The sequence below is a fragment of the Cervus canadensis genome, chromosome X, assembly GCF_019320065.1.
Source record: "Cervus canadensis isolate Bull #8, Minnesota chromosome X, ASM1932006v1, whole genome shotgun sequence".
NCBI lineage: Eukaryota > Metazoa > Chordata > Mammalia > Artiodactyla > Cervidae > Cervus > Cervus canadensis.
Window position 1 is genome coordinate 50,275,019 of NC_057419.1, and position 12,205 is coordinate 50,287,223.

Sequence of the window (12,205 nt, forward strand, 5' to 3'; positions counted from 1 at the left end):
TATGGAGTGTAGCTGAGTTAACCTTATACTTTATCATCTAAATCAGGACACTTTAGAATGGGAAAGGGGCATCATTAATAACTGTGTTGGGGGACTATCCAACACACTCAGTGCTGAGGATCTGAGTTCAATCCCTGGTCAGGGACCTAAGACCTCACAAGCTGTGCAATGCAGCCATTAATAATACTAATAATGGTTATACCAAACAACAGGTGTAAACTGGATGGCCTAATGAAAAAGACAGAGTGTTATCGACAGTAATCTTGTTGAAAGTGTATTATAGTAAGATCTGCCACAGCCGTCTTCTAGAAAATGGTTCTCACATATATATGTATCTCACATATTCTCTATCCATTCATTTGTCTATGTAGTCCTCATTTTTAGTAAAGAACAACTATTACTGCATGAACACTGAATTTCAGAAATCTCAATTATATTTTCTCCTACAAAATGTTATTTTATATCAGGTATTTAATAACAGGCATACTATGTTTTATACTAGGGTTAAAACTCATTTGGACTTCGCAAGTTGTCACAGTGGATAAGAATCCACTTGCCAACACAGGGGACACAGGGGACATAGGTTTGATTCCTGGTCCAGAAAGATTCCTGGAGTAGGAGTAGGGGGGGTGTTTGGATCTGAGTAGAGAGATCTGTGATATTTATAGATACACAGTGGTACCCTCAGTTTATTGCATGGGAGCAAGACAGAGAAATTATCTTCTAAGACATACAACTATGGGAGAGGGTGGAAATTTAGGATGGAACAGTCCCCCTTCTGAGATGTACCACTGGATGATTTGAGGAATGGGGAAGTCAGAGAGGTTCACAAGCTACCAATGATAAGATAGCATTAGAGAAGAATGGGGAGGTGTCAGAGTGGTCACGAGGGACTTCAGGGTATTTCACATTCAGTACCTACAGAGGGTTTCCTTCCAGTAAGAACAGTCAGGTGTCCAATGAGGTGTGACTTCTGGGTAAAGATTTTCCCACAGTCACTGCATTCATAAGGCTTTTCACCAGTATGAATTCTCTGATATGTAATCAAGACTGACTTTTAAGTGAAGCCCTCTCCACATTCAGTTTAAACATAAGTTCTTTGTGTAGTCTGAGTCTTCTGGTGGATAAGGAGACTTGATCTTCTGGTGAAGACCTTCCCACATCTGTGCAGGTATGGGTTTCTACCCTGTGTGAGTTTTTCTATGCTCATGCATTTGATTTGGAAGGGAAAGATGTCCCACAGTCACTGCATTCATATGGCTTCTCTCCACTATGAATTTTTTGATGTGCAATCAAGTGGGTCTTCTGGATAAAAGCCTGCCTACATTCAGTGCATATGCAGGGTTTCACTCCTGTATGAATTCTCTGATGCAACCTCACTATTGACTGATGAGTGAAACTCTCATCACATTCATTGCATTCATAGGGCTTTCCCACAGAATCGGCTGGACAAAGAGGTGTGGCTTCTGAGTGAAGACCTTTCCACATTCACTGCATACATAGGCTACCTTCCCAGGAAGAAATTTTCAATGAGGAATGTGTTCTTATTTCTGGCTGAGGGCTTTCCCACACTGATTAGGTTCACAGAATTTCTCGTTTAGATGAGAATTAATATAGTTAGTATAGAAAAAGGAATCAGTAAAATTTGACTACAACCAATACGTCTCAAGGTTTTTCTTATGTTACTTCTATTAGGACTTGTAAGTTTAACCTACACTTCAAATCATTTCCAAATGAATCGCTTTAAGGGGTTGTTCTTAAGAACTAACTATGGGCTCATATAAGTTATTTTTCCAGTGTACTTACATTCACAGTCTCTGTACTTATTCAATGTGTTCTTATTGAGGAAAGCAACATGACACAAATGTCTACTTTGGTTTTCCTTATATTTATCTGGTCATGATATTGTCACAGTTTTTATTTAAAATGAATAATCATTTTAATTAAAAAGAAACAATGAATAATTCCTCTTGAATTCATCCAGTTTCTCATTGTGAAATGAAGCTTTTACAGTAATCTACTGTATGATTTCAATCTCAGGTTTCTCTCTTTTAGGAGAAAAAGAAGGCAAAATTCAAACTTAGAACAGTTAGCCAAATATAGAGAAGCTGCATGCAACCGATCCAGGTTGGACACAGGGAAAGCAGATGATGATGATGATGATGATGATGATGATGATGATGATGATGATGATGATAGAAAACACTCCCATGGTTCTTCATTTATGCTATGTACTTATAGTTTTTAGGACATACCAGGCACTGTTCTATGTGACACAGAAGTGTGTACACACATATGAACTCATTTAATTCTCTCAGAAACCATGTGAGCTAGATACTATTACATATTATTTAAAAGAGGAAACTAAAGCCCAGAACAAGTAAATAATTTTCTCAAGATGATATGGGTCATATGCAGGAGAGATTAAAACAAGGCAGCATGTCTCCACTTACATAGACTCTGGTACACATTTGGGGGCTTCCCTGGTGGCTCAGATGATTAAAGAATCCACCTGCTAATGCAGGGGACACAAGAGACATGGGTTCCATCGCTGAGTCAAGTAGATCCCCTGGAGAAGGGAATGGCAACCCACTCCAGTATTGTTGCCTGGGAAATCCCATGGACAGAGCAGCCAGGTGGGCACAGTCCACAGGGTCACAAAGAGTCGGACACGACTGAGTGACTAAACACGCACCTACATAGTACCCATTTAGTTCTTCCAACAGCTCAGCTTTACTCTAAGCAACGTACTGACTCACCTGGAAGGGAAAATCACTGATGCTTTGTACAGAAGATGAAATACAATAGGTTTTAATATTAAATAGAATGAATAAGTTATGCTATTATCCCATTATACCAAATTTTAAAATACTGAGCCTGATAGGATCATGAAATCCAGTTTGTTTTCCTCTTTTAGTTAGGCTAAAATAGTGAAATCTAGAACTATGTCTTATCTCTGCCAAACTTTACTATTCTTTCACTCCTATGGTGTACTCTTTATATCCACAAGCCTCATTTCATTTATTCTATAGATCTTAAGCATCCCGATTCGTAGGCATGGATTGAGACTTTTCCCAACTTTCTACTTCATTTAGTATATATGTACAAAATTCACTAGAGCCAATAATATTTAGTTACAGCCAACACTATTCAATGTAAACAGTTAATGCCTGTGCTGAAAATAATTATCTTTAACAGTCTGAGCCCATAGACTTCCTTATAAGCACACAAATAGAGTCATCAGTCTGGAAACATAGCTGTGAATGTGAGTTTGTATTCTGCCAGTCATGAAGGTGAAAGTCGCTCAGTCGTGTCCAACTCTTTGCAACTCCATGGACTGAACAGTCCATGGAATTTTCCAGGCCTGAATGCTGGAGTGGGTTGCCTTTTCCTTCTCCAGGGGATCTTCCAAACCAAGGGATCAAACCCAGGCTTCCCGCATCGCAGGCAGATTCTTTACCAGCTGAGCCACAAGGGAAGCCCAAGAATACTGGAGTAGGTAGCCTATCTGTTCTTCAGAGGATCTTCCTGACCCAGGAATCAGGACACTGTCCCCTGCATTGCAGGTGGATTGTTTAACAACCGAGCTATGAGGGAAGCCACTAGTCATGAACGCGTCCTCAAAATGTCCAACTTATTCCCCAATCCAATAATTATTCACATACACTAATTCCATTAATTTGGCTCTTTCTGCTCTTTGTGACAGTTCAAAATATACATGTGATTCATAGATCAGTTAAGAGCACTGTGCTCTGAAAATTAGTCCACAGTCTCACCACAACTTTAGAGAGCCATAATTTTCTCTGCATTTTAAAAGCAGACATTATCTATGCTGTCCACCTTGATGCTTTCTGAGTGAGAGTTGTCTGCTTCACTAGAGTGATTAATGAACAAGTCTGAATTCTTTTTCATTTTCAAGCCATTTCCCCCCTTCCTACTAACAATCTGTTTCTTTGAACTCTTTGTAACATGCTTTAAAAAAAAAAAACCCACTGAAACATCTCCAAAACACTATCAATGTCAGTACTTGAACTGGTTCCTCCATTTTTCCACTAGAAAATTTAAGGATAAAATATTATTAATTTTTTATTCTTAAAGTTTTCTCATAGGTATAGGATAGAATATAATCATGTACCACACAATCTAAAAACATTATTTTTAAAGATATATTTCTGGAAAGAATGTACAAAATGATTAACATTGGTAGGCCCTGGGGAAGAGAACTGGGGAGTAGAGGTGAGAGTAAGATGTTTTAGTGTGTACTCTTTCACACATCTGAAATCAAAGTTTGTCAATGTGTCATCTCTCCAAAAATTTTAAATTAAAAATTAAAATAAAGGGGGAAAATTTTTATTTGCTCTGAGTTCTATGGGATGGTGGGGGTGAGAAAAGGAAAAGAATATTAGATACTGGAGTGATTAAGGGCCCAATTTTTTGGAACAGGTGAAGCCTGTATCTAAATAGAGCCCTAAATAATCAATAGCCTAGACACAGAGAGAAATTTCCTATGTAGGAAGCTTTAAGAAAACTGGAGTTAAACATGAGTTGTGGAAGATACAGAGATATACGTTTGAGTTGGCAATAAGGGGCCTGCTGTCATTAAGAGGAAAGTTTAATTATCATGTGCTACATAATAGGTAGTAAGTGCAATTTTATTTCATAAGGCTAGTACAAGATAAATGCCATGGTTTAGGCAATGAAATCTGTCAGTAGCACCTCAAATGAACTTGTCAAAAAATGGAATTAGTTATCCCATTAAGAACAGAATAATCCAATCAGGATACAATATGGACTTGTTTTGTGGTGACATAGATGGGACTTAAAAAAGGGGGGGGGTCATTTAAATGACACTTTCAAAAAGAGAAAAAAAGAGGAATTGCAGAGTGAAGAATATTGGAGAACAATATCTGATTTGGGCAACGATGATTACAGTTAATATATTCAGAATGAAGGAAGTGCACAGCTGTGAGAAATGTCACTCTACACAGGTAAATTTTGGTACTAAGGTACAGTCATAATGCAAGGACTGAAGGGATCACTATATGAGTCAGTAGAATAGGAAAATAAAACGTGTTCAGAATGGATGGAAGATTCCCTTAAGGAAGGGAAGAGCAGAGGACAGTAGACAGGGCCCTTCAGCTAGAGGGAATGGAAGGAAAAAAGTTTGTAAAAAGAAAACAAGGTGCTCATCAACAAGGAAAACACAAAATATCTACAGTTACAAATGGATAGACCAATAAGAAGAAGCACTTCACAGAATGGAATCCCATGTGGATGACAGATACAATTAACATTCAAAGTAGCTGATTATAAGAGAAATTAAAACACCACAAAGTTAGCAGCTGAGAATGAGGTATAGGGTGATGAGCAAGAGTATAGGATCTGATGTCAGAGTTGAGATATGTAAAACAAAATGAGGTTGGCCTTAGATGACATTGGGAAGCTGGAGAGGAAATGGAAAGGGATTGGCAGGAGCAAGGGCAGAATTGATTCTTTTGCAAGGAAGCAGATCCATGAAATCCAAATACATAAGGACAAATAGTATGGTGGGTGGGGGGGGCAGGACAAAAGCAGCACAAAATAGTAGGGAAGGAAAAATATAACTAAGAAAGCAAGGTCCTGAGACGGTAGTGTGACATATGATCTAGAGTACAGGCCTGGGGGGAGAAGGGCAGAATACTCTCCTGCCAGAAAGCCAAAGAAGACAATGGGTCATACTAGGAGATGGCATTTAAGTATTAAAGGGGCTTCTGTTAACTCTGCCTACCCAACTCTAAAAGTTTAGAGACTTTTTTTTTTACAGAAACAGTTTTTTTTTTCTGTGATTATTATTATTATTATTTTTTTTAATGTTTAAGATTATAAGGATTTTTATTTACCAAATAAGTTTGAGAAATTCCAATTTAAATGGGAAAATATAGGCATAAAATAATAAAATGCAAAATAGGATTATTTTTATTAGTTGGAGGCTAATTACTTTACAATATTGTAGTGGTTTTTGCCATACATTGACATGAATCAGCCATGGATTTACATGTGTTCCCCATCCTGAACCCCCCTCCCACCTCCCTCCCCATACAGTTTTTAATGAATCTGTAAATCATAAAGCTCTCATTTCCAAATAAAAACAAATTCCACATCATGTAGATGTTTATAGTGACTAGTTTATCTAAACATATATACAGGTAAGATGTTAACTAAAATTCTGTGACAAATATGCTTTTTCTTAAATACCAAGAACATTTGAGAATTAATGCAGAGTCCTGAGGATAATCTAGTAGTCACTAAGTTTTTCTTCAGTCTTCACTTAAGAGGCTGTTATTTCCAGCACAGGTAAGCAGGCACAGTCTTTCATATGATCAAACACTGGAATCTTTGACTGCCTCCATAACAACTGACTTGCAAACAAGTAGCCAATCACTCTAAGAATGTGTTAAGTGAACAACTTGCAAACCCCAGGGATGGATAAACCCTCAGAATGCATTAACAACCATAGCAACTGCAATGAGACCTCTCAAAGCAGTATAGTTCAAAATAAAGATTTTAATTAAAATTGGCATAGGCACAATTTTCCCACCCATTTGTGTATGTGAAACATTTAGTGAACATTTCCACTCGAAAAAGTGAAACAGAAAACCGGATACCATGTTTGACTAACTACAGAGCCTTCAACTGAGGAGAGAATATCTCTGCTGACCAGAGCCAGTTTATAGGGAAATGAATTTGGTGCTCCAATCTTCTGCTTTGTGTCCTCTGTTCCTTGATTCATGCTTTGGAACCTTTGGCTTCACTTTTGGTTTCCTCAGATTGATTGCCTGCGGGGTGGGGGTTGGGCCTGCTGACCCTGCCCAATTGAAGAGGCAGCCTGCTGTTCTGCTTGCTGCTTTAACACTACCCAATCAAATGCATAGTCATATTGGTAATTCAGGGTCCTGAAAAGAAGGCGGAATAGCCGCCTCAGATATCTGTAATCCGGGGCTTCCTCAAAGGACAGCGCGCGACAATGCTTTAAGTACATGGCAAATTGTATAGGAAAGCCGTCACATAAAACATCAACAGGTGTGGTTATCTTCATATCGCTAATCTTTTCAAGTGTTTCCTTCATTGTTGCAGCCTGTAGTCCTTGCCATGGCAGGCTAGCTCTATTAAAATACATCAAAACATATCCTAATGATTCCATGTCATCTCGGCGACTCTGTCGACCAAGATGTGCAGTGATGCTAGCATAGAGAGGTGTGCCAGTGAGACTTTTACCCTTTTTGTACCGTATGTGTTGCCCCGTCCTGGGGTCTCTGTACTTCTTGGCCAAACCAAAATCGATAAGGAATAACTGTTTCCACTGCTGCCCAGTACCCATTAGGAAGTTTTCTGGTTTAATGTCTCTATGTATCAGATTGTGTGTATGCACATATTCGAGTCTACTGATCATCTGATCAGCTAACATAAGTACAGTTTTCATAGTGAACTTTCTTGAACAGAAATTGAAGAGGTCTTCAAGGCTGGGTCCCAGAAGATCCATGACGAGCACATTAGAGTCCGCTTCCTGACCAAACCACCGTATCTGGGGGATGCCAACCCCACCTTGAAGAAAATCATAGAGCTCCTTCTCATATACCAACCGGGGCTGCCTCGCATCCTGTGACTCTAGTTTTACCGCCACTTCTTCGTGGTTGGTGAGGTCTATCGCCGAGTAAACGTCCCCAAAGGAGCCACACCCGATCTCCCGAACCAGTTTATATCTCCCTCCGACAATGGAATCGGCCTTGAGTCCGCTGCTGCTCGCCATCCTGAGAGACAAAGACAGGATTGGGGTTAAGCTCCGACACCTCTAAGGGGACGATGGACGCCCCTCGGGCTCGTCCACGGAGCAAGGCCGTGAAGGCAGGCAGGAAACAGAAAACGCTGGCTGTTTCTCAGCGTTACAGGGCCCAGAATCGGCCGAGGGGACCCTGACCACCGCTACTGTCAGATGTCTTTTCACCAGCCCACCGACCGTTGAGGGGGTTCTCACCGTTAGCCGGCTGAGACTCTGGCTTCTGGCGACGACTTCAGGGCCTGGTAAAGGGGAGCCGTGAAGTTATGGCGGCGATACCACCGCCACCAGTGATGACGATTCCCGCCAGGAGGGACCCTTGTCACTCCGCCGGCGCTGCCATCTTGTTATAACGGCTGCAGCCAACACAAAGTGCCCCGAGTTCCCGGCAGGTGCTTCATGGCGCAGAGAATTCTGGGAAAGGAGTCACGGGCGCTCTTAGAACCTTCAAGACAGGTTATCTTCAGAGTCTTTAGAAGGCATCAGCCTGTCCTAGAAAAACAGATCTACTCCACGTCCCCCAGCTACTCAGGTCACACATCTGAGCAGCCGTGATGTGGGGTTTCCTCCTCCAGTGTCCATGGGCCGTCTCCTTGCTCCAGCTTGAAGATGACCTCTGGTTTGGGAGCTTGGTTACCTGTGAACAGGACATGATACAGGATTGGGTCCAGTTAACTGGGTTTCAGGGCCTTTCAACCACGCTCCTATTTGCTCTTCAGGAAAGTAATCCCATTTCCCTGGGAATAGAGTAATAATCAAAGAAGTATAAAAGGACTGAAGTATCTCAGGCAAATCAAAGATGACACCATTATACACTTCAGATGCCCCAGAGCATTCAGCAGCTGAGAACGGAAGCAGCCTCCCTGAGGCCCCTGGAAAGTGCAGAGGGCAGCTGTGCTTACTGACCCATTGCACACAGTTGGCTGTAGGTCTCCAGTGTCGCATCCTGGCCCAGGCACCTCTGTACAGGGTCCAAGTGTTGCCACTCCTCCCTGCTGAAGTCTCCAGTGACGTCCTCGATGACCCCTGTTACAATACCATCCCATTCAAGGTGACATGGTCAGCACTCGTGGTTGGATGGAAGAGAACTAGGAAGTTAGTTGTCTTGAATGATTTTCGCTGTGATATGCTATGCTTATTAAATACCTAGTTATACCTAACATTGTGCAGGGTAAAAATATTTAAAGCTATTCATTTCTCTTATTCATCATGTGTTAAATTCAATCAGTAAATCATTATTCAGAAATTAAAATTAAATTAGCTTTTCTAAATCTTCTAGTTCTTTTAGGAAATACTTAGAATTCATTTCTTAAACAGGTAGGTATGAGACATGCTAGGTTCTTTGGCCAGTGCTGTGTGCTAATTCGCTTCAGTCCTATCCGACTCTTTGTAACCCCATGAACTGTAGCTTACCAGGCTCCTCTGTTAATGAGATAAATCCACATACCTATGGACACCTTATCCTTGACAACGGAGGCAAGGATATACAATGGAAAAAGTCAACCTCTTTAACAAGTGGTGTTGCGAAAACTGGCCAACCACTTGTAAAAGTATGAAACTAGAAAACTTTCTAACACCATACACAAAAATAAACTCAAAATGGATTAATGATCTAAATGTAAGACCAGAAACTATAAAACTCCTAGAGGAGAACATAGGCAAATCACTCTCCAACATAAATCACAGCGGGATCCTCTATGACCCACCTCCCAGAATATCGGAAATAAAAGCAAATATAAACAAATGGGACCTAATGAGACTTAAAAGCTTTTGCACAACATAGGAAACTATAAGCAAGGTGAAAAGACAGCCCTCAGAATGGGAGAAAATAATAGCAAATGAAGCAACAGACAAAGGATTAATCTCAAAAACATACAAGCAACTCCTGCAGCTCAATTCCAAAAAAATAAATGACCCAATCAAAAAATGGGCCAAAGAACTAAACAGACATTTCTCCAAAGAAGAGATACAGATGGCTAACAAACACATGATAAGATGCTCGACATCACTCATTATCAGAGAAATCCAAATCAAAACCACAATGAGGTACCATTACACGCCAGTCAGGATGGCTGCTATCCAACAGTCTACAAGCAGTAAATGCTGGAAAAGGTGTGGAGAGAAGGGAACCCTCTTACACTATTGATGGGAATGCAAAGTAGTACAGCCACTATGGAGAACAGTGTGGAGATTCCTTTAAAAACTGGAAATAGAACTGCCATATGACCCAGCAATCCCACTCCTGGGCCTACACACCGAGGAAACTAGATCTGGAAGAGACACGTGCACCCCAATGTTCATCACAGCACTGTTTATAATAGCCAGGACATGGAAGCAACCTAGATGCCCATCAGCAGATGAATGGATAAGGAAGCTGTGGTACATATACACCATGGACTATTACTCAGCCATTAAAAAGAATTCATTTGAATCAGTTCTAATGAGATGGATGAAACTGGAGCCCATTATACAGAGTGATGTAAGCCAGAAAGATAAAGAACATTACAGCATACTGACACATATATATGGAATTTAGAAAGATGGTAACAACAACCCTATATGCAAAACAGAAAAAGAGACACAGAAATACAGAACAGACTTTTGAACTCTGTGGGAGAATGTGAGGGTGGGATATTTCAAAAGAACAGCATGTATACTATCTATGGTGAAACAGATCACCAGCCCAGGTGGGATGCATGAGACAAGTGCTTGGGCCTGGTGCACTGGGAAGTCCCAGAGGAATCGGGTGGAGAGGGAGGTGGGAGGGGGGATCGGGATGGGGAATACGTGTAAATCCATGGCTGATTCAAGTCAATGTATGACAAAACCCACTGAAATGTTGTGAAGTAATTAGCCTCCAACTAATAAAAAAATAAAAAAAATAAAAAAAAAAAGTTACCAGCTGCATTAGCCCCTAAAAGTGAGCCAGCTTGTCCTTAGAAACTTTCAAGTCAGGCATTGAATTCTAACTATGAAAGTCCTAGATGACATCTTCTTCTGCTATAAAGCTGTTTCACTACAGTGGAAATTTGTTGTTTGGTGTAGCCACTTTTATTAGTTATTTTAACTAGATCTTCTGGATAAGTTGCTGCAGCTTCTACATTAGCACTTGCTACTTCAACTTGCACTTTTATGGTCTGGAGACAGCTTTCATTAACCCTCATGATCCAACCTCTGCTGGATTCAGACTTTTCCTTTGCAGCCTCATTCAACCCTCTCAGGCTTCACAAAACAGAAGAGTTACAGCCTTGCTCTGAATTAAGCTTTGGCTTAAGAGCATGTTGTGGCTGGTTTGATCTTCTATCCAAAGCATGAAAACCTTCTCCATATCAGCAGTAAGGCTGTTTCTCTTTCTTATCATATGTGTTCACTGGAGCATCACTTTTAATTTCCTACAAGAACTTTGCCTTTGCATTCACAACTTCAGTAACTGGTATAAGAGGCCTAGCTTTCAGCCTGCCTCAAATTCTGATGCACCTTCCTCACTAAGTGTAATCATTTCTAGATTTTGATTTGAAGTGAGAGACTCTTCCTTTCACTTTAACACTTAGAGATAAATTGTAAGTTTATCAACTGGCCTAATTTTCAATATTATTATGTCTCAGGGAAAGAGAGGCCTGAGGAGAGGGAGCAGGACAGGAAGCAAGGCAGTTGGAACACATACAGTTATCATCTAAGTTTGCCAATCTAGTGTCATGGATTAGTAGACACATCAAAGATCACTGAGCATAAATCGTTATAACAAGTATCATAATAATGAAAAAGTTGGAAATATTGCAAAAATTACTGTAATGAGTCGCAGAGACAGGCAGTGAGCAAATGCTATTGGAAAAATGGTGCCAACAGACATGCTGAATGTCCAGTTGCACACGAACTGTCAATTTGTTTTAAAAAAAAAAAACCAAACCCACAGTACAGAAACAGACTCATAGACACAGAAAACAAGCTTAATGGTTACCAAAGTAGGAGGTGTTAATTGGGAGTATAGAATTAACAGATGTACATTACCATATATAAAAGACATGTGTACTCCAATGTTCATCGCAGCACTGTTTGTAATAGCCAGGACATGGAAGCAACCTAGATGTCCATCAACAGAGGAATGGATAAGAAAGTTGTGGTACATGTACACAATGGAATATTACTCAACCATTAAAAAGAATACATTTGAATCAGTTCTGAGGTGGATGAAACTGGAGCCTATTATACAGAGTGAAGTAAGCCAGAAAGAAAAACACCAATACAGAATACTAACGCATATATACGGAATTTAGAAAGATGGTAATGATAACCTTATATGCGAGACAGAAAAAGAGACACAGATGTACAGAACAGTCTTTTGGACTCTGTGGGAGAAGGCGAGGGTGGGATGATCTGAGAGAATAGCATCGA

At 40.3% G+C, this 12,205-nt stretch overlaps 1 protein-coding gene and 1 pseudogene across 1 annotated transcript; both read right to left on the reverse strand.

Annotated features, from left to right (window-relative positions):
- The window catches only part of LOC122435541, a 52,571-nt pseudogene that overhangs the window by 9,879 nt on the left and 30,487 nt on the right, over window positions 1-12,205 (reverse strand).
- On the reverse strand, window positions 6,803-7,786 carry LOC122434839 (casein kinase I-like). Its single transcript, XM_043458599.1, has one exon. It carries the CDS (start codon window positions 7,784-7,786, stop codon window positions 6,803-6,805), a length of 984 nt encoding a protein of 327 aa, XP_043314534.1.